The following is a 20561-nucleotide window of genomic DNA, read 5'->3' as shown; positions in this document are numbered from 1 at the left end:
CTTGTTGAGCCAGACACGCTAGCCTGCTGCAATACAGACCCAGGTCTGGTCCATGCCCCCAAAGCTGCAGACTTTAACCAAAAACTGCTTAGCAGGTCACCTATCTCCAGCATCCAGACACCCAGTTCCCAATGGGATCCAAACCCCAAATAAATCCGTTTTACTCTGTATGAAGCTTATACGGGATAAACTCATAAATTGTCCGCCCTCTATAACACTGATAGAGAGATATGCACAGCTGTTTGCTCCCCCAGGTATTAATCACTTACTCTGGGTTTACTAATAAACAAAAGTGATTTTATAAAGTATAAAAAGTAGGATTTAAGTGGTTTCAAGTAATAACAGACAGAACAAAGTAAGTTACCAAGTAAAATAAAACAAAACACGCAAGTCTACGCCTAATACATTAAGAAACTATTTACAGGTAAATCTCACCCTCAGAGATGTTCCAATAAGCTTCTTTCACAGATTAGACTCCTTCCTGGTCTGGGCCCAGTCCTTTCCCCTGGTACAGTCCTGGTTAGTTCCAGCAGGAATCTTAGGTGAAAAGCAGGGGCTTTCTCATGACTTGGACCATCCTGTGTTCTCTTCCACCCCCTTTTATAGCTTTGGCACAAGGCAGGAATCTTTTGTCTCTCTGGATCCCCACCCCTCCTTCTACATGGAAAAGCGCCAGGTTTAAGATGGATTCCACCATTCTTCCTGGGCTGGCTTACTGAACACAGGAAGGCTTACAAGTAAACAGAGTCATTTACAACCAATTGTCCTAGTCAATGGGAGCCATCAAGATTCTAAACCATCATCAATGGCGCACGCTTTGCATAATTACAATAGTACCTCAGAGTTATACTTTATATTTCTAGCTTCAGATACAAGAATGATACATGCATACAAATAGGATGAACACACTCAGTAGATTATAACCTTTGTAATGATACCTTACAAGCATATTCCAGTTACATTATATTCACGCTCATTAGCATATTTCCATAAAACATATGGAGTGCAACGTCACAGTTCCCTAGCGAGCTTTGATCCACCCACTTCGAAACAGGAGGGGATCAGAGGACCGGTTAGTGCGTAGTGGGCTGGTGCACTGTTGATTGACGCCCCTGCTTGGCACACAGTAACTGTTCATCTAGCCAAGCCCGAAATCGAATGCAACCACCAGCTTTCCTGGGGGTGCATTGTCATCCACACAAGTAGCCTCTCCAAATCAAATCCCCGATGCGTCGGGATACAGCTTTTCTGCAGCACGGCAGTTAGTCTGCACCAGAACCAGGTGGTTCCGGGGCTGGAGCCTCGGCTGGCATGATCGGCACAGCTGTGTCACAGTTGATAGCAGAGTCCCATGGGCACCAGCCAAGGGGCTCCGGCCCATTGGCTTCAGTGAGTCACAGTCTGGGTGTGCGGGGTGGCTCTGAAAGAGTTAATTGGAGCGTGGGCCACGCACAGTTCCAGATGAGCCCTGCTGGGGGAGGAGCTGGGTGGTTACCCAGAGCAGAAGAGGGCTGCAGGGGGTGGGCAGGGCTGCTGCTCTCCCTCCCTTGGCAGGGGAGAGGCTGGCAGGGTCGGAGAGGAAGCCTGGCTGGCCCTGGGATTGTCTCTCAAGTGAAGAACCTGGCGAGAGGCCAGGAGAGTTGGAGAAGCCACCAGGGTGGAGCAAGCTGCGGTGGTGCCAGCTCTGGCCCGGGGAGACATTCAGCTGAGGGGCGCAGCAGGGGAAACTCAAGAGGAACAGGTGTTTCAGCCTAGAGAGGCAGAAGTGGTTTCAGTTTGTGTTGGGGGGACTCGTCGGTGGACTCCAGGGGGACCCTGCGAGCCCCTGCCCTGAAAGGAGGGTGAACCTTGAGAACCGTGGAGCTTGGCAGATGGAAGCCCTGTGAAGCCCTGAGACAAGGGGCGGAAGGACCTCTGGCCCAGTGTCGGGGCTGAGAGCTCACACAAGGGCTTGGAATTATTTGTTAGATTGTTACCCTGGTGGGGGGGACTGGGAGAGACTTGGCCAAAGGCTGTCACGGGAAGAGGCAACCACCACGGGGCTGGAGCAGCTGTCAGCAGGGGCGCTAGATGAGGCACAGCCAGCCACAAGGGCTTCGCCAGCGGCATGTCCACCCTTCTGCAGCCCCTAAGTCCTGCTGTGGCTGTGGGTGCTGGCGCTTCTGAGCGGCAAGCTCTGCTCCGGGGCTCCGGAAATCCAGTCTATTCCTCTGAGCCGGGCCGTGGGGCACCCGCCTGAGGAGCCAGCTGTGCCGCCCAGGGAATGGCTCCCCTGAGATAACCCAGCAAGCGAGCAGGTCCGAGTGTGTGAGTGTGTGTGTGTAGCAGTGAGCGGGTACAAGTATGTGCATGTGTGTAGCAGTGAATCGATACGAGTGTGCGTGTGTAGCAGTGAGCGGGTACAAGTATGTGTGTGTGTGTAGCAATGTGCAGTTACGAGTGTGTGTGTAGTGGTGTGCAGGTATGAGTGTGTGTGTAGTGGTGTGTGTGTGTGTAGTGGTGTGCGGGTACAAGTGTGTGTGTGGGTAGGAGTGTGTGTATAGCGGTGAATGGGTACGAGTGTGTGTGTGTGTGTGGCAGTGAGTGGGAAAGAGTATGTGTGGGGGGAGCTGTGTGGGTACACGTGTGTGTAGTGGTGTGTGGGTACGTGTGTGTGTGTGTGTAGCAATGTGCAGTTACTTGTGGTGTGCAGGTACGAGTGTGTGTAGTGGTGTGCATGTGTGTATGTGTGTGTAGCGGTGTGTGGGTACGTGTGTGTGTGTGTGTGTAGCAATATGCAGTTATGTGTGTGTGTAGTGGTGTGCAGGTCTGAGTGTGTGTGTAGCGGTGTGTGGGTACGTGTGTGTGTGTGGCGATCTGCAGGTACGAGTGTGTGTGTAGTGGTGTGCGTGTGTGGATGTATGTGTAGTGGTGTGCGGGTACGTGTGTGTGTGTACTGGTGTGCAGGTGTGTGTGTGTAGTGGTGTGCATGTGTGGATGTGTGTAGCGGTGTGTGGGTACGTGTGTGTGTGTGTGAGGTGATCTGCAAGTACGTGTGTGTGTGTGTGTAGTGGTGTGCGTGTGTGGATGTGTGTGTAGTGGTGTGTGGGTACTTGTGTGTGTGTGGCGATCTGCAGGTACGAGTGTGTGTGTAGTGGTGTGCGTGTGTGGATGTGTGTGTAGCGGTGTGCGGGTATGTGTGTGTGTGTACTGGTGTGCAGGTGTGTGTGTGTGTGTAGTGGTGTGCATGTGTGGATGTGTGTGTAGCGGTGTGTGTGTGTGTGTGTAGTGGTGTGCGTGTGTGTCTGTGTGTAGCGGTGTGTGGGTACGTGTGTGTGTGTGTGTGTGTGTGTGTGTGTGAGGCGATCTGCAGGTACGAGTGTGCAGACAGCGCATTAGGTGCCCATTTGGTGTCTAGCCCGGCTCAGGCAGGCTCCCAGGGCTTGTCTCCTCCATCAGTGCAGCCCCTGTGCCATGAAGTGCCCCACTGTCTTCCATGGGGAGCTGGCGGCTCTTTTGTTCAGGGTCCTGTCCCCAGCTCAGAGCCCTGCCTGGCTGCCCGGGCCGTGGAGGAGCGCCCCCACGGGCTCTCCTGCTCAGGCAGACCCTGCCTCTCCGGGAGCAGACTGCTCCTGGCAGCTCGTGCCTGTGCCCAGGAGACACAGACGGGGCTACCCACGAATGCAGCAGGAGGCAGCTGGCACAAGCTAGCAGAGTGTGACCCTCGGTGACCGCTCCTTGGGAGCCAGCCCGTCTGTCATCACCAACTGCTGCATTGCTGCATGCTGGGGGCCGCAGCCAGGCCATGTGCACCCTCCGCTCCACAGGGAAACCCGGACAGCTCCGAACTCAGCCCAAGGCAACTCCCACATGGGCACATGGCCCCCAAACAGCCAATTGCTGGCCCCACAGACACACCCACTCTGAACACCACCTACACAGAGGCACACACCTACACCCATTTCACAGTCACACACAGTCACAAACATGCCCCACAAAGGATCCACACTGGCACGCTCTCCTGTGTGCACGTTCTACACGTGTTTGTACACGTGCTCACACGCCTCCCCCACCACACTGGACACATCCTCCATGCCCCGGCTCCCACGCACTAGCCCAGACACCTGCATCCCCTCCCTTACAGGAACCTGCTGGAGCGAATACAAAGCAGCCCTGCCAGCTGTTCTGCTGCACAGAGGAATTCGCTCCCCTGTGCGCAGATGGGGCTGACACTGCAGGCTGAGCCGCTCGACTGGGGCCATATTCTCCTCTCATTCCCGCACGTTTGACACCTCTGTGGCACCACTGACTTCAGTAACGTCACTCCTGATTTACACTGGAGGGGGGAATCGGGCCCAGTGGAGTCACTCCTCATTGACACCGGGGTGATGAGGGAGGAATCGGGCCCGGTGGAGTCACTCCTGATTGACATCGGGGTGATGAGGGGGGAATCGGGCCCGGTGGAGTCACTCCTGATGGACACCGGGGTGATGAGGGAGGAATCGGGCCCGGTGGAGTCACTCCTCATTTACATCAGGGTGATGAGGGGGGAATCGGGCCCGGTGGAGTCACTCCTGATTTACACTGGGGTGATGAGGGGGGAATCGGGCCCGGTGGAGTCACGCCTGATTTACACTGGGGTGATGAGGGGGGAATCGGGCCTGGTGGAGTCACTCCTGATTGACACCGGGATGATGAGGGAGGAATCGGGCCCGGTGGAGTCACTCCTGATTTACATCAGGGTGATGAGGGGGGGGAATCAGGCCCGGTGGAGTCACTCCTGATTTACATCAGGGTGATGAGGGGGGGAATCGGGCCCAGTGGCTGAGGCCAGCCTGCCAGCTGGTGTGAAGATCACAAATCGTGGCAGAGGGTGAAGCAGCTCCCATCAGGGCTGCACCTCACCCAGCCCTGGCCAGGGACGGCGACACCTCCTCGGGGTTTGGATCTGTTGGAGAGAGGCACCTTCTCTATCCCGCGCAGAGCCCAGCAGAGGAGCAGGGTTGAGACTGGCGGGCAGCTTTCACAGGCAGCCAATGGTGCTGGTGCCTTGCGGGCATTGGATGGGGTGTCCAGCCAGCATGGGGGTGTGGAAAGTGCTACCTCTGCTCCCTTCCCCGTCACGCTGAGGGGCTGGTGCCAGAGCCCACACAGTGTGTGGCAGCTGGCCCAGCAGCCGGGGCAGTGGGGTCGCTCTAGGGGCCTTTAAAGGATCCGTCCTATCCCAACGGGAGCTGGGGGCTTGCAGCTCCCATCGGCCTCCGCACTGAGCAGGTGTTCAGATGAGGGGCAGAGGGCACCACTGCTTCCCGCCCAACACTGGACCGGACTGCACCCCCCATGGCAACTTTTGCTGCAGTCACTAGGGAGAGTGGCACCATGGGGGTAACAGATGCTCCGCACAGCCCCTTCTCCAAGGCTGCCTTCCACTGTCCGGGGGTCTCTGCCAGGCTCCAGGGCAGGGGTGGACAAACTTTTTGGCCGAAGGGCCACATCTGGGTATGGAAATTGTATGGTGGGCCAGGAATGCTCACGAAATTGGGGGTTGGAGTGTGGGAGGGAGTGAGGGCTCTGGCTGGGGGAGCAGGCTCTGGGGTGGGGCCAAAAATGAGGAATTCAGGATGTGGGAGGGGGTTCCAGGCTGGGGCAGGGAGTTGGGGTGTGTGGGGGGGTGAGGGTTCTGGGATGGGGCTGGGGATGAGGGGTTGGGGGTGCAGGAGGGTGCTTCAGGCTGGGACTGAGGGGTTCAGAGGGCAGGAGGAGGATAAGGGATGGGGAGGAGGTTGGGGTGCTGGAGGGTGCAGGCTCCGGGAGGCGCTTACCTCAAGCAGCTCCCGGAAACAGCAGCATGTGTCACGGAGTGTGGGGGGGCTCAGGGCCCTGCACCCCCGGCTTCCTGCGATTCACCATGACTCTCAGCCAGCCAGTAAAGCAGAAGGTTTATTTAGATGACAGGAACACAGTCCAAGACAGGTCTTGCAGGCACAGACAACAGGATCCCCCCCAGTTAGGTCCATCTTGGGGTCCCAGGGCCCCACAGCCCCCTTGGGAGGTCAGAGCCCTGTCTGCCTCCCAGCCATTCCACCAGCCAGCTCCTGAAACTCTCCCTTCGGCGACCCCTCCCACAGCCTTTGTTCAGTTTCCCGGGCAAAGGTGTCACCTGGCCTCTAACCCCTTCCTGGGTTCTCATGTTACATGCTCAGGTATCTTCCCTCAAGGCCAGTCTCCCATCCCCCAATGCAGACCGTCCTAGCCAACCTCCCCTGCCTTCCCAGCCAACACTCCCCACTCAGCATTCAAAGACCACATTAAGAACAGTCCCAGTTCGTCACAGCATGCACCCCCCTCCGGCTCCTACATGGAGGTGCGGCCAGGCGGCTCTGCACAGGGCCCCGTCCGCAGGTGCCACCCTTGCATCTCCCATTGGCTGTGATTCCTGACCAATGGGAGCTGCGGGGGCGGCGCTTGGGGTGGGGGCAGTGTGCGAAGCCCCATGGCTGCCTCTACGTGTAGGAGCCAGAGGGGGGACATGCCGCTGCTTCTGGGAGCCGCACAGATCCATGGCATGTGCAGAGCGGGGCAAGCCCCCAACCCCGCTCCCCAGCTGGAGCTGGACAAGCCCCGGACCCCGCTCCCCGGTGGGAACTCGAGGCCGGATTAAAACGTCTGAAAGGCCAGATGCGGCCCCCAGGCTGTAGTTTACCCACCCCTGCTCCAGGGCGTCTGTAACGGGAGGCAGTGCTCAGGGAGCAGCCAGCCAGCCAGCCCTGCATTTGCAGTCTCTCCCCGCTGTCAGTTTCTGCTGCCTTGGCGCTTGGTTCAGCAGCCCCGGGGCCGATTCCCCAGGATTATTGTAATAACATGTCACAGGTCTATAGCACCTTTCCTGTGGAAGGCTCAAAGGGCTTTGGGTAAGCATTATAAACCCCATCACGCAGAGCGGGAGACAAGCACACAGGGGAAGTGACCTGCCCAAGGTCGGTCTCCCCACCAGTAAGGGCAGAGCCAGGAATCCAGGAGTCCTGACTGCTAAGCCCCTCCTCTAAGCACAGACAACACTCCTTACCAGAGCTAGCGATGGAACCCAGGAGCCCTCCCAGTCCCCTGCTCTAACCACTAGACCGGGCTCCTCCGGGCTCAGTCACAAATGTATTCTGAAAGGGATGGAGTGGCTGGATCACTTGCTCACTGTGGAAATGCAGCCATTGCTGGGGCGGAGCACGGCAGCTGCTCACCCACACATGACCACGCTGTGCAACAACTTAGGGGAAGAGAAGAAAAGGATCCTGGAGCTAGCTGAAGCTGCAGGGGGGATTTGGTGCAGCACAGTAGGACCCAGGCTGGAATTTGGCCAGGACACTGGGGTTCTCTGGGGAAACGACCAGGGGATCTTTAAAATCCCCAAAGGATCAGTTTTACTGCTTGTCGAAATGGCAGCCCCTCCAGCAGCACAGCACCCCTTAGTGCCACGCTGGGGCATTGGCGTCAGCACTGACTGCCTGGGGAGAGCGCCCCCTACTGACTGACTAATACCACTTCCTGCAGTTCCTGGGTGCTACTTGGAGACCTCTCATCTGGGGGCTGCGTCATGTGATCACAATAGGCCATGCGCTTATTAATAAAAGACCCACGTGGGCCAATCTAAGCTCGTGGAAACCAGAGGCTGCTAGTGGCAGTTCCAGGGACCGTTTAACCTCGCTACAGCCAGCAACAGCACCGAACCCCCCATCTCATAGTCAATGGCAAAACCTGCCGGCAGCTCGGTGGTACGTCATCCCCCCGCAGAACATGGAGTTGAGCAAAACTCAGCCGTGGGAGAACCAGGAAATGCACAGTTAAGGGTTTCTCCTGCCCCCACTTCCTGATAGGGAGCAGGTGTATGAGCCCAGCCCCTCTGCCCCTTCATCTCTGCTGCCCTCAGGAACTTCCCAGACTGCCACCAACCGAGGCCCAGAGATGCTGCTGGATTCCAGGCTCCATCTCCCTTTCAGCCCAGGCTGCTGGCATGCTGGCGCTGCCTAGGCTGCTGCCTCGGGGCGTTCTGGCTACATGGGGCTTGGTCCTTGTGGGCTGCCATGCGACATGGCGTGTCCCAAGCAGGGTGGGATGCACAGAGGGAGCTGACCCTGTACTAACGAGAGCTGCCCCAGCCACCAGAAAGGGGACCTCCCCCAAGGCTGACGTCTGCTCTGGTGTCTCCTCACAAACACATAACGCATGCTCAGGCCAGGCCTCCCGCAGGGCCCAGCTGTGATGCTTTACATGGCAGTTCCTGGGCTTCCTGCACTGGGATGTAAGTCACCAGCCTCGCCCCTGCCCAGCAGCCCCTTTCTGTTGTTCCTGGTGGAGCTGTGAGGAGCCCCAGCTTGCTGGCTGCAGGCGAGGGTGGGCTCGGCACGGAACTTCCTCCCAGCTCAGATGGGCAGGGACCTCGGGGGGTTTGCCTTCCTCTGCAGCACGGGGACTCTCTGGGCATATCCCAGCAAATCAATTTGCTGCCACTGACGGGGCCTCGAGCGTAGGGCCCCTCGGTTCCTGAGGACAGCAATGCTTTGATCTAATGACAGACTTTGGGCTCAGTGCAGGGGCGGCTGGGTGCCATTCGGGGCCTGTGCCACACAGGCGGCCAGGAGATGGTCTAGGGCCCTTCTGGACTTAAATGCTGTGAAACTTCCCCTTGCACGGTCCTGCTGCTTTATCAACAAGCAACCTCTGCCCCACCGTGCCAGTCCTCTGCAGCCTCCCAGCTCTGCTGCTGCCCCTCAGTCCGAACCCCCAGCCCCTGCTAGCCCAGCCCTGGGCTCCCCCCAGCTCTGCCGCTGCCCCTCACTCCCCACCCACAGCCCCTGCTAGCCCAGCCTGGGCTCCCCCCAGCTCTGCTGCTGCACCTCACTCCCCACCCGCAGCCCCTGCTAGCCCAGCCCTGGGCTTCCCCCAGCTCTGCTGCTGCCCCTCAGTCCCCACCCACAGCCCCTGCTAGCCCAGTCCTAAGTCCCCTCCCAATTCCTCCAGCGCATCCCAGTTCTGACCTGACCCCCCCTGCACTATGCCACCCTGGCTGCCCTAGGGCAGAGCGTACCCGTCGGGCTGTAGCTCTCTCCTCGACCACCCCCGTGAGTGCAGGGCTGTTTCGGAGCCCGCTGGGCTGGTGGCATCCCCCGACCCTGGTGCCACTCACAGCGCGTGTGCTTCTCCCTCCAGGACGTGGCCACAATGCAGTTCTGTGCCAACAAGCTGGACAAGAAAGATTTCTTCGGGAAGTCCGACCCCTTCATGGTGTTCTACCGAAGCAACGAGGATGGAACGTAAGTGCCAGCCCAGTGCTCGCCTCCCCAGGCTAGCAGGCCTGGGGCAGGGTCCTATGCCTACCTGCCATGGCGCCATGCTGGCCCCCTCAAGGTTCCTCCCTCTTGCTTCCAGCCCTCTGCCTGGTTCAGGCAAAGAGCAGAGACAGCAGCATCCTTCAGCTGGGGGTGGGTGGGAGGGGGAGAGGCCCTCGCTGGCTAGCTGGGCCTGCCACACTCCCGTGGGGAAGCACAGGTGGAAACAGGGCTGGGGAGGTGTTTGCTGCTATGGCTGACCCCTGGTGCACTGATCAGTGTGAAGGAATGGGTGCGTTCAGGCCTGAGCCAGCACCCAGGAGCCGTCACCCAGTGACGTGCGTGGCACCCTAAAGCTGTGAGGAGTCAGGGACAGACAGCCCCCTAGACAGCCTTGCTTTAGCTGGCAGTCTGGCAAAGGCCGACGTTCCAAGGGTTAATGGCAGAATTCCCCTAGATTTCTTGCTGCACCTCAAGACACCTGGGAAGGGACCCTCGGGGTCGGCCATAACCTGCTACCATGACTGGCTCCAGGGTGCTCAGCGGTGGGAGTGCCCGCCATGTAAAACACCACTCGGTTCCCAGCCCAGACAAACCTGTGGGATGCAGCATGCATTAACCCCCTCACACCTCCCGCCGCCATTCACACCCATGCAAAGTGCATGTGACAGCTCTGATCTGCTGGGCATGGGGCCTGGTTCATCCCTAGGCAGCAGGGCACAGGGAGCCAACCTCCCCTCGCAGCACATTGCAAGGTGCTGTATGAAATTCCTCCTGAGTTCTCCTGAATCCGGCAGATGAGAGAAGAAACGAGGCTGTAATTCCTCCGGGGGATGGAAACGCTTAATGAGCTGTGTGCCAAGTAGAACGGAGACATTCATCCCATTGATCTCTAAATCAAAGACAAACAGGGCAGGGGTGAGCTGGCGCTCCCATTCGGAGCACATGCCGCAGGCTTGCATCAAAGGCAGCCCCCCTGTCTCCCCCCCGCAAACTGCCTCCCTTCACTGTGCTGATCGGCATATTGCACGGGGCCTTGGAGACACATCCCATTTACCCTGGGCCTGCTGGACTCAGACATCTGGGAGGCTCACACCCAGGGTGGGTGCTGTAAGTCGGCCTGGTCCATAGCACGGTGAGACCCTGTGCTCCCTGAGTGCTCCCCAGAGGGGCAGGGCCTGAGCGTGAGAGGTTATGGAGTCTGAGCAGTGCCTAGATGCGACAGCGAGGGGCACCCAGCACCCTCAGCTCCCACTGACTTCAGTGGGAGTCATGAGCACTCAGCTCCTCTCAGGATCAGGCCCTGAGAGGCCAAAAGCTGACCGGCCCCTGCAGGCTGGTCTCCCCTCTCAGCCCTAAACCGTCTCTGTGTATCTGGGCTGAGGCCCATGGGTGCAGGAGCGAATTGAGTCTCACCCTGCCGCTGCCTGTATGGAGAGGATGTCGGGACATCCGTCTGCAGGGCTGGGAACTCACTCCAAAGCCCGCTAGAGTGATGTGAAGGCTCCCGGTCTTTGGGTAAGGCGCCAGACAAGGCCGCAGGCTCTGAGGGGATTCTCCAGCCGCTAAAGCTTCGGTGGCAGCGTTCGCAAGGCCGGGCGAGTGTCCGTGGCAGCTTGAAGGCTAAGGGGCCGGGTTTGAAGGCCCCACACAGCCAGAGAGGCCCCTATCACAGTCCCCAGGAAGGCGTCAGGGCTCTCAGGGTTAGCCCATGGCTTGGTTGGATAACCACATGCCCCTCCCTGTCCCGCAGCTTCACCATCTGCCACAAAACGGAAGTGGTTAAGAACACACTCAACCCTGTGTGGCAGGCATTCTCCATCCCTGTGCGAGCCCTCTGCAATGGAGACTACGACAGGTAGGGGCCCTCTTGTCCCCCCTACCCCCAACCTGCTGGCTTTGGGCTGGGGGGCGATGGGGTTGGGATGGAGTAAGACTGCATGTCCTGGATCCTCCCAAACATCGTTCCAAAGGGGCCTCTGGACAGCCTCTCGCCCCAGGGTGATTCTGCAGCTGCCCCCTCCACAGCCGCTGCTCCCCCTGGAGGCACCATGTGGGGTCCCTGCTACGGGTCGGCCTTTGACGTAAAGTAACACAAACACGCAGAGACTGCCAGGTCAGAGGTCCTCCCCGCCTTTGGCTGTACGTCAGTGGCCGCTCTGTACCCTCTTCCTTTAGTCTTGTTGGCAGCTGCAGTAGCTCCACGGCTTCAAACAAGCCCAGATCCCCTTAAGGGTGTTCACAGATAAGCAGGCTGTTTGCTGCCAGGTGCCACGATCTCCCTGGCTTAGAGGCTGCCAGGAATCATAGCCGTTAGAGATGAAAAAAAGGCACAGGGGGCTTTGAGTCCATCTACAGGCCCCCATCCAGCCAGTGCAGGATTGTTCCGATGAGGTGTACTGTCCAGTCCAGTCTTGTCTAAAGTCACTCCAGTGCTGGGGCTCTGATCCATAAGAACATAAGAATGGCCACACTGGGTCAGACCAAAGGTCCATCTAGCCCAGTATCCTGTCTGCCGACAGTGGCCAATGCCAGGCGCTCCAGGGGGAATGAACAGAACAGGAAATCATCAAGTGATTCATTCCCTGTTGCCCATTCCCAGCTTCTGGCAAACAGAGGCTAGGGACACCATTCCTGCCCATCCTGGCTAATAGCCATTGATGGACCTATCCTCCATGAATTTATCTAGTTCTTTTTTGAACCCAGTTATAGTCTTGGCCTTCACAACATCCTCTGGCAAGGAGTTCCACAGGTTGACTGTGCGTTGTGTGAAGAAATACTTCCTTTTGTTTGTTTTAAATCTGCTGCCTATTAATTTCATTTGGTGACCCCTAGTTCTCGTGTTGTGAGAAGGAGTAAATAACACTTCCTCATTTACTTTCTCCACACCAGTCATGATTTTATAGACCTCTATCATATCCCTCCTTCGTTGTCTCTTTTCCAAGCTGAACAGTCCCAGTCTTTTTAATCTCTCCTCACCTCCATACTCTAACAGAGCGGAGTGCTACACTATATGTATATGGGGCAATGGGAAGGGAAGACTTTCCTACCCACACCAACTCCAGTACAAAAGACTTCTGAGATCTAAAGGGACACTTCACCGTGTCACCGTAGCAAGGCACTTCAAAGGGGCTCTCCCTGTTTGAAATCCTCCAGCTCTGCAGGCTGGGCTCAGCTCTAGATTGGACAGCCCCTGGCTGATCTCAGCGGTAGCAGAGTGAGGGATGGGGCCGCCATCCCCGGAGACAGCTGCCTCCCTGCAGAGGCAGTGTGCTCAGAGAGTGATTGATGAGGCAGTGGGCGGCAGGGACGCAAATGGACAGGCCCTGGAGGTGGCTTCTTTGCTTTATTCAGAAAAGCCGGTAGCGCCTCTATATTTAAATCCCGGGGAAAAGTCAGTCGCCATTCCAGGGAGCAGGAGAGCCTGGCTGGGTGACAGGTGACTGACAAGAGTGCTAATCAGGCTAATGAGGGCACCTTCACGCTGACACACTGTACACAAAAATGCCAATTAGGGAGAGAATGAAGTCTAATAGGTACCATTAATCAACGCGACATACTCTGCACTCAGCCTGGGGTATTCATAAAACATAATGCCGCATGCACTGCACGGCTCTCTATGTGTGGGGGATAAAGCCAGTGTTAATTACAGCCTTCTCTGGTGCAAACACACTAATAGTTACCTCTGCTTATAAGCTCTGCCTCTCCACCCCTGTACATTTCCAGGGCTAGCCTAAGAGCAGCCGTTTCTGCGAAGCGTGAGCTGCCTGATCCTCTAGCTGTGCAATGGGAAGCTGGTCTCTCATCCTGAGGGTGGGTGGTCAATTGCTTTCTCTGCCACTGACTCACTGTGCGACCTTGGCCAATTCTCTTTGCACCTTAGTTCCCCAGTTGTGCATAATATTGTTTGCTTTGTCTAAGTAGATTGTAAACACCGCAGGGCATGTCCCTCGCCATCTGTGTGTGCAGTGCCCAACACAATGGGGCCCTGCTCTCAATAAATACGAATATAATAAATCGAGCAGATATCAAATGACAAAAATTCCCCTGCTCCCAAGTATGAACAGGGCTGGTTTTATTCACTGATCTAGTGGAATCGGAATCCTTCTTAATCAGCCCCAGCCCCAGTGTAATTCGCTGGAGGATTAGCTAACCTTTGGGAGAGAATCTTCTGTGTCTGCGGCTCTCCTCCCTCTCCCATGTCATTCTACAGCAGCAGCATCTGACAGCACCTTGCGCTGCTTCCCTGGACTGAGCTGATGGCCTGTGAGTATTTCTCTCTGTGGGATTTCAGAGGCTTTACTGCAGGACCATGTTTAACAACAAAATGTTAGCGAGAGCAGCAGGAAACACTCAGTCCTGGGACATGTTCTTCTGTGGCACAACGTCGCTCTGTGTTTCTGTTTATTTGCGCAGCTCAAAGCATTTTCTGAGCAGTCTCATGCCACCCCTCCACAGCACATTTTGTTACGCTCATTTTAAAAGATAGATAAACTGAGGCACAGTGAGCTTCAGACCTATTTTTTCAAAAGCATCCACTTCTTCTTAGCATGTGCGCAACGTGCCTCAGGTGGCACGGGACCCGGATTCATCACCGAATTTGGTCTGCTGGTTGGATCATTAGCTTCCCCAGCTTGGGCCGGGTACTGACGGGGAGAAAGCATCCACTGCTCTAGGGTGTCTGGGTGAGACACCTAGAACCTGATTTTCAGAGGCCTGAAACTATCTTTAGTGGGAGTTGGAGCTACTCATTGGAACAGCAGCCATGGGAGTCAATGGAGCCGGACCCCTGCCGTGTGGGTTCTTTCATAACCCTGACCCAGGCCAGGCAGCCGGGGCTAGGAAATCAGTACCAGCTCTCCCGTGTGTCACACCATCCTGACATGGTGTCAGAGGGGGGTAAGCCACTGGCAAACGGGGATCAAACGATGCCACCCAAATCCCTCAGTCTGGATGGGAGGCTGGTGAACAGAGGAGGTAGCTGCAGCATGGAGAGGTACTGCCGAGAAATCAGAGCTGTTGAAATCCTGCTGCTGCTCCATGCGGCAGAGCCCAGAGAGCCACAGCGGGCTGCAAAGTACGAGACAAAGTCCTTCAGAAACGTCACTGATCCAGGGAAGAATGTCGCTTGGGAAAGGCACGTTTTCTGATGCCAATCAACTGCCAGACAAGCCCTTGGCCGGTAAGTCACAGCCCTGCATGAAGCTGCGTTATGAGACTGAATGGCTACAAGATATATCAATTAGAGACCAAATTCTGGGGGTCTGATGAACAGACAGGCCCAAGCAAGGTCATTGTGAGGGGTGGACTTGACTTTGCAGAGCACAGAGGATACATTCTCCAAGAGCAAAATCTGAAACAGAATGCAGAAGAGCCACTGAAATCACAAGAGTTTCAACTGACCCATGTTCCCACTTTGGCACAGGTGTTTCTGAATCAAACAGGAAAGACACCTCTTACAGGTGGGCTCCTCCTCGTTTTTCACTCGGCTGTTGTAGGACACAGCAAATAGCAATAAAATACCTTTAAAATCTCACTTTTCTCACCAGTGGGATTCCAGGCAAGCTAGTAACCACAAATAGATCACCGTTGGGGAGCGGCTCCTTTGGGCAGTTCTTTTTGATACCCCAGTTCTAGCACACCGCATCCAGCCCTTACCAGGCACAGTCAACGGGGCTAGCGAAGGAGCCGGGTAAATGACAAAGGACTGGCTATAAACAACTGTGGTGGATTCCAGGGATCCATTGTTGGCATATCACAGCACAGCTCACAACAGCTCAGAGACTCAGAAACTGGCAGAAGGGCAAAACTCGTAGTGCCATCACCTAGCAAGCTTCTCGAGCTAAAGACGATTAACCTGGAAGCAGTTACAGGAGAACCCTGCCCCAGGGAACTAGAACAGAAGTGGCAAGCATGCCATGCAGACACCCCCATGGCAAGTGGGAGGGAATGCTAGATGCCAAACAGAAGCCAGCTGGCAGGCGGCTAAAGTCCCGTCCTCGCTGAGGCCATAGGTCCAAGCTGCCCATGAGGGCCAGTCGTGCAGCAGGACAGAAGAACCTGACTAAAGCAAGGAGACCCTTGGCTTTTGCCTGCAGGACACTCGGCATGCTGCTGACAGAGTTACCACAAGCCTGTCTGGTCACTGACAAGGAAACACGCCAGGAGCAGCAAACAAGCTGCAGGGGGTGGATGCAGGTTGGTAGCTGAACTGCCAACCGGAGTGGCTGTGTGATCAGAAAGGTGTGGAGGGTCCCGGGCAGTGGTTATTGACCAATCTCCACTAGGAGGGAGAATAACCATCTCACCTCTCAGAGGGGTCAGGCTGTCCCCTGGCCTCTGCCCCACAGATCTCTATTGGTTTGTTACTACCTGGCTCTGCTAGTTCCCGGTTGTCCTGTCAGGCTGACATTGCATGTTACTGGATATTGGATTTTCAAGGGGAAAAAGAAGAGAAGATGTAACAGTAGCCCCTGGAGTCATGTGACTTTTGTAAGCCTGACCAATGTCACATGACTGGGACCAGGAAATAAAGATCAGCCTTTTAGTGACACTCCCGTGGGCCACACTTACACTCAGCAGAGGGTTGCCACCTGGACGGTGTTCACCCAGACAGGCCAGGTTTCGGTTTGTGTGTCCGGGTGTCATTTGGCAAGCCCTGAGGTCTGTTTTTTTGGTCTGGGGGGGAAGAGGCGGAGCAGCGATGGGGCCTCGAGGGAAGAGGTGGCCAGAGGCAGGACCTCAGGTGTCCAGTTACCAGCCACTAAAAAGGTGACAACCCTAACACAGCACCTTGGGCTTGTGTGTCCCAAGATGGGCTCCCAACAGCCGAACCATGCCAAATTACTAGGTATTTAGCATTATAGGCCTTTGTTACTGAGAATCTGCCCAGCTTCACTGCCTGCTCTCAGCCCCCAAAGCAGCACTGCCAGCTCAACCCGCCGCTCCTCTGCTGCAAGACACGCTACAGGGGAAAGGGATTCGCTTCTCAGGCCGCCGGACACAAACAGACCCCGTAGTTCTCCCTGGCTGCTGAACTCCCAGACTGACTAACCCAGCCAGTCCCCCCCAGGGTTACCCTAAGTCCTGGTGTGGCGCATGCAGTCCTGGAAAGCTGCACCCTCCTGTCAGCTCACATACTGCTCTGGAGTGACAACTGACTCCTCCATGTGCACAGCCGATCCAGGGCACAAACAGAGCAGAACCCAGGCGTGGGGAGGCAGAGCCAATAATGCGGTTGGAGGCAGGAGCTCTGGAGGCCCGGAGCCAAGGAATGAGGGCTGCTTGTTGGTGGCCACATTAGGCAACCTGATTCTGTGCTCGTGTACACTCGTGTGTCTCCAAGAAGTCACACCAAGTGCACATCAGGCCCATAGATTGTGTCTGTTCCTCGATATCAGTGTGATATTACAACCAGTTGCCCTGCCAAATATCCAGCCCTCCCCATTGCACATGGTGACCCCCCCAAGGGGAAGTCAGGATGGCAGAGACACGAACCCTTTTTCTAAGAATAGCCCATTGTCTGGAGCAGAACTGCTCTCCCAGAGATCAGGAAGGTGCTTTTTTTAGGACATGCCTTTCTTCCTCTGATCGCCACGTGCAATCATCCCCCCTGTTACCTGCTGGGCAGGGCAGAGCTAAACTCGCGGTGCCACTGGCTACAGAGTTGGATCTTTTGTTGGTTTTTGTTGATGAAAAGAGAAGACAGGAAAATGGAACATGTGAAACTGACATGGTAGCAACGTCCCAAGGGATGAAAAGGTTTGGAAAACCTCAACAGATCTCCAAGCACTGTACAAACATTAATGATTTCAGCCAGTTGAAAATTTTCCATCAAAACTATGTTTCAAGAGATAATGAAATTTTTCATAAAAATTGCCTGCTTTCCAGAGAAACATTCAATTTTGCATTGAGAAAGGGAATGCCCGAAAACCAAAAGACTTCAGTTGTGAAATGCCAGCTGTCAGGTGACAGGGTGAGCTGCAGTTAGATCTCTTTTCAGGCCCTTTCGAGTGCATCCCTCTGGTTTCTCTGACATGTTTCTCTACCTTCACTCCTTTCTGGGTGGAACCACACAGTCCAACCACTCCTAGACTGCCTCTCTGGGCTGCAGCTTCTCTGGACACCAACCGTGATAACATGGAGGCGCAACTCCTCCGGAAACCTGTGTCCAGCAGCTGGTCAAAGTGACTCAAATACAGCTTCTTCAAAACAAAGAATTAGTTATTCACCCAAAGGTCGATAGCCAGCAGGACAAAGGGATAAAACAACAACACATCTATCCGCCTGGGACTTACCCAAACTATATTCTTCACTTGCAAGGTCTGGGTAAGTCTACTCAGCCCTGGGCTGGGAGAGACAGATGGTCCCTGGAGTGTTCTCCCAGCATGTCTCTGTCAGCAACTCATCTCCAGCTGCTACTGCCCACTCCCACTCCCTTCCTCTCTAGGCTGGGGTCTTTAATGATTTAGTGCCCCTTTGATCCTAGGATCAGACCTGTGTTGGAGCCTGACAAGTGGGCATTTCCCAGTTAACAGCTTCCCCATTGTTCCCTTAAGGACTCTTAGTATGCCCTCTGGCGGTACTTTATCTTTGGCATCCTTTAGTTTCCTGTTTGCTCCCCTGACAGCCTCCTGAGATTTAATTACATGCAGTCAGGCAGGATAATATCAAACAGGCAAACTGAGGTGCATGTAATATTAATAAAATATAGTACAGATAATGCCCTACTTCTCCACACCATCACATTGCCTCATGGAAGTTGTAGAGTGGGTGTATTGTATCCCCATTCTCTTCTGTGGTACAGGCTCTTACTGAATTTCATCTCCCATGATACACTGCAGCCATGCAAGTGCCTTGATAAACTGCCTTCTCTCACCAAGAAGGGAGACCATGGTGCATCATGGGAGATGTAGTCCAACCAGGAAACTGGTGACTAGGAGCATGAATGTAGAGGTGAATGGGAGCATGAGGCACCCAAACTACAACTCCCATGAGGCACTGCAGCAGCATTTCAGAATTGAAATATTTTGGGTTTTGATTATTCACCAGAAACTTTAAATTTTCAATGGAAACCCCTTTCCCCATTTTCTGACTAGCCTTATGTACCGCCCCACTGTGAGGTCAGCCAGTATTATTATCCCTACGCTACACACGGGGGCACCCCCAGAATTTTTCCATCTGGTACACACAACCCCCCTCTTGTGCTTACTGCCCCTCTCCTGCCAGCTTCTCCAGGCAGGCGCTCACCGCAGCTCCTTTCCCTGGCCTAGTAGCAGGCCTGCCGACAGGGCGGGGCAAAGGGGGCAATTGCCCAGGGGCCCAGGTGATGTAAAAGGGTCCAGGGGCTCCTGGCTGCTGCCGCTGTAGCATCGACCGGGAGCCCCAGGCCCTTTTAGCTCGCCCGGGTGGGCCAGGCTCCTAGGCCTGCGCAGGGTGGTACCGCGGGCAGCGAAGGCAGCCAGGTGGGCATGTGGAAGCCCTGGCCGTGCCAGAACAGCGTGCCCAGCAGCCCAACCAGCAGCGCAGCCGGCAGCAGCTCGCTGGGCTCCAGCCAGCACAGGCACAGCACTGCCCAAATGTCAGGCGGACCACGGGCCCATTGATTGTTCTGCCCTGGGGCCTGGAATTGCTGTCGGCCGGCCTGCCTAGTAGCAGGTCTTGTGGCTATCACTGAGCAAGTCCTCCGGGCAGAGCAGCCGGGACATGGGCTGCTGGAAGTGGAGCAGGGTCAGGCAGGGCCCCAGGGTGAGCCCTGGTGCAGGAGCCAGCCCCAAGGCAATGGCAAGGAAGTGTGGTGCTGGCTGCCCCACAGCTCTGTCATGATGGAGGGGGCCACGAGGCCAAACTTGAGTGTGCAGTGGAGCAGCCTCCTCCTCTGCCAATGGTACACACCGTCTGTAACATGCGTACAGCTGTGGGTGCCACTGGCTACAAGGTGGGGAAACTGAAGCACAGGGCAGCACGATGACTTGACTAAAATTGTGTAGTATATAAGGATTGGGTAGAATCCCTTTCAGTAGTTTATGAGCCCTCTCATGGTGCTCACTGTCTGTGTTTCAGAAGCCCCCAGAGCCCTGTTGGAGCAGCGGTGTGTATATGGAGTTAGGCGTGTTGCCTATAGTTAGTAAATGCAGTTATTTGTACCTCACTTCGCCATATGGTTCTTTCATATTATGATGTTGTGTAAAGGGCATACAACACAGCAGTCACAGAGCTGAGACTAGAACCCAGGAGTCCTGGCTCTCCACAGCCAACCACTCGATGACACACTGCACCATCTATCCATAAAATATAGCATCATTGCTGGGGAAGATCTCACTTCACTGCCCTTAACAGGGCCAATCCATGCCAGGTTTCATACAAGACCCCGCACCTCTTGGGACACATCTTTGGGGTCCAAGTTCTGCACCTCTTTACAGTGGTGTAAATCTGGAGTAACTTAGCAAAGTCACTGGAGTCACCATGGCTTTACACCAATGTAAGGGTGAGCAGAACTTCTGAGCCCTCTCCAATATAGGCATGGTTGAACGGGTGCTAGCGGGAGGCAGTGTAGTCTAGTGGATAACACCCTGGACTAGAGCTCAGGAGAGCTGGGGTCTATTCCTGGCCTTACCGTTGGCCAGCCGAGTGGTCTTGGACAAGTCACTTCATGGGGATGCTGATTCTGACCTCCTTGGTAAAGCGCTTCGAGATCACAGCTGACAGTCACTGTCAGAGAACGAGATATTGTTATCAGTGCATTGTCCCTTATCGGTGCAGCCAGAGACCATCCCAACCATACTGTGTATTGTACTTCTCCCTTATGGCAGCCTTGCAGGCCTGATTACAATACAGGTCTCTGAAAAAAGGATCCTCTCTGCTGAAAGTGAGGATCTGGCCCATTGACTCCAGTGGAGCGATGCTGATTTACACCAGCTGGGGGTCTGTGCTCAAGCCATTTCTGCTGCAGTGCCCCAGTGTTGCTCTCAGTATTTCAGTGGTGGGAGCTCTGGGGCAGACCAATCTCTAGGGCTCCATCACTATTTTAAACACTGTGTTGTGCACATCTGTGCTGAGCAAAAGTTTCCCAGTGTGAGCCCAGCCTGCGTTTAGGGGCTAGACCATTCAGCCCTGTGAGTGTGAATCCTGTTCATCACATAGCAATGCAGAGTTTGAGGAATGCTTTGAGCAGGGGGTTGGACTAGATGACCTCCTGAGGTCCCTTCCAACCCTTATATTCTATGATTCTATTCTGTGGTTTGCCGTGATGGATGAGAGAGA

At 55.5% G+C, this 20561-nt stretch overlaps 1 protein-coding gene across 2 annotated transcripts in view; it reads left to right on the top strand.

The window, feature by feature from the left end:
• The window catches only part of LOC135877584 (copine-5), a 178801-nt gene that overhangs the window by 82514 nt on the left and 75726 nt on the right, over window positions 1-20561 (top strand). For both annotated transcript variants that reach the window (XM_065403075.1, XM_065403076.1), the window contains 2 exons: window positions 9181-9284; window positions 11053-11157. In XM_065403075.1, the coding sequence (XP_065259147.1) occupies window positions 9181-9284; window positions 11053-11157 (209 nt within the window). The remainder of the gene's footprint in view (window positions 1-9180; window positions 9285-11052; window positions 11158-20561) is intronic.

This window comes from Emys orbicularis, chromosome 4, assembly GCF_028017835.1.
Source record: "Emys orbicularis isolate rEmyOrb1 chromosome 4, rEmyOrb1.hap1, whole genome shotgun sequence".
Classification (NCBI taxonomy): Eukaryota; Metazoa; Chordata; order Testudines; family Emydidae; genus Emys; species Emys orbicularis.
Note: the sequence above shows the minus strand (reverse complement) of the source record. Positions and strands in the feature narration are given on the sequence as shown.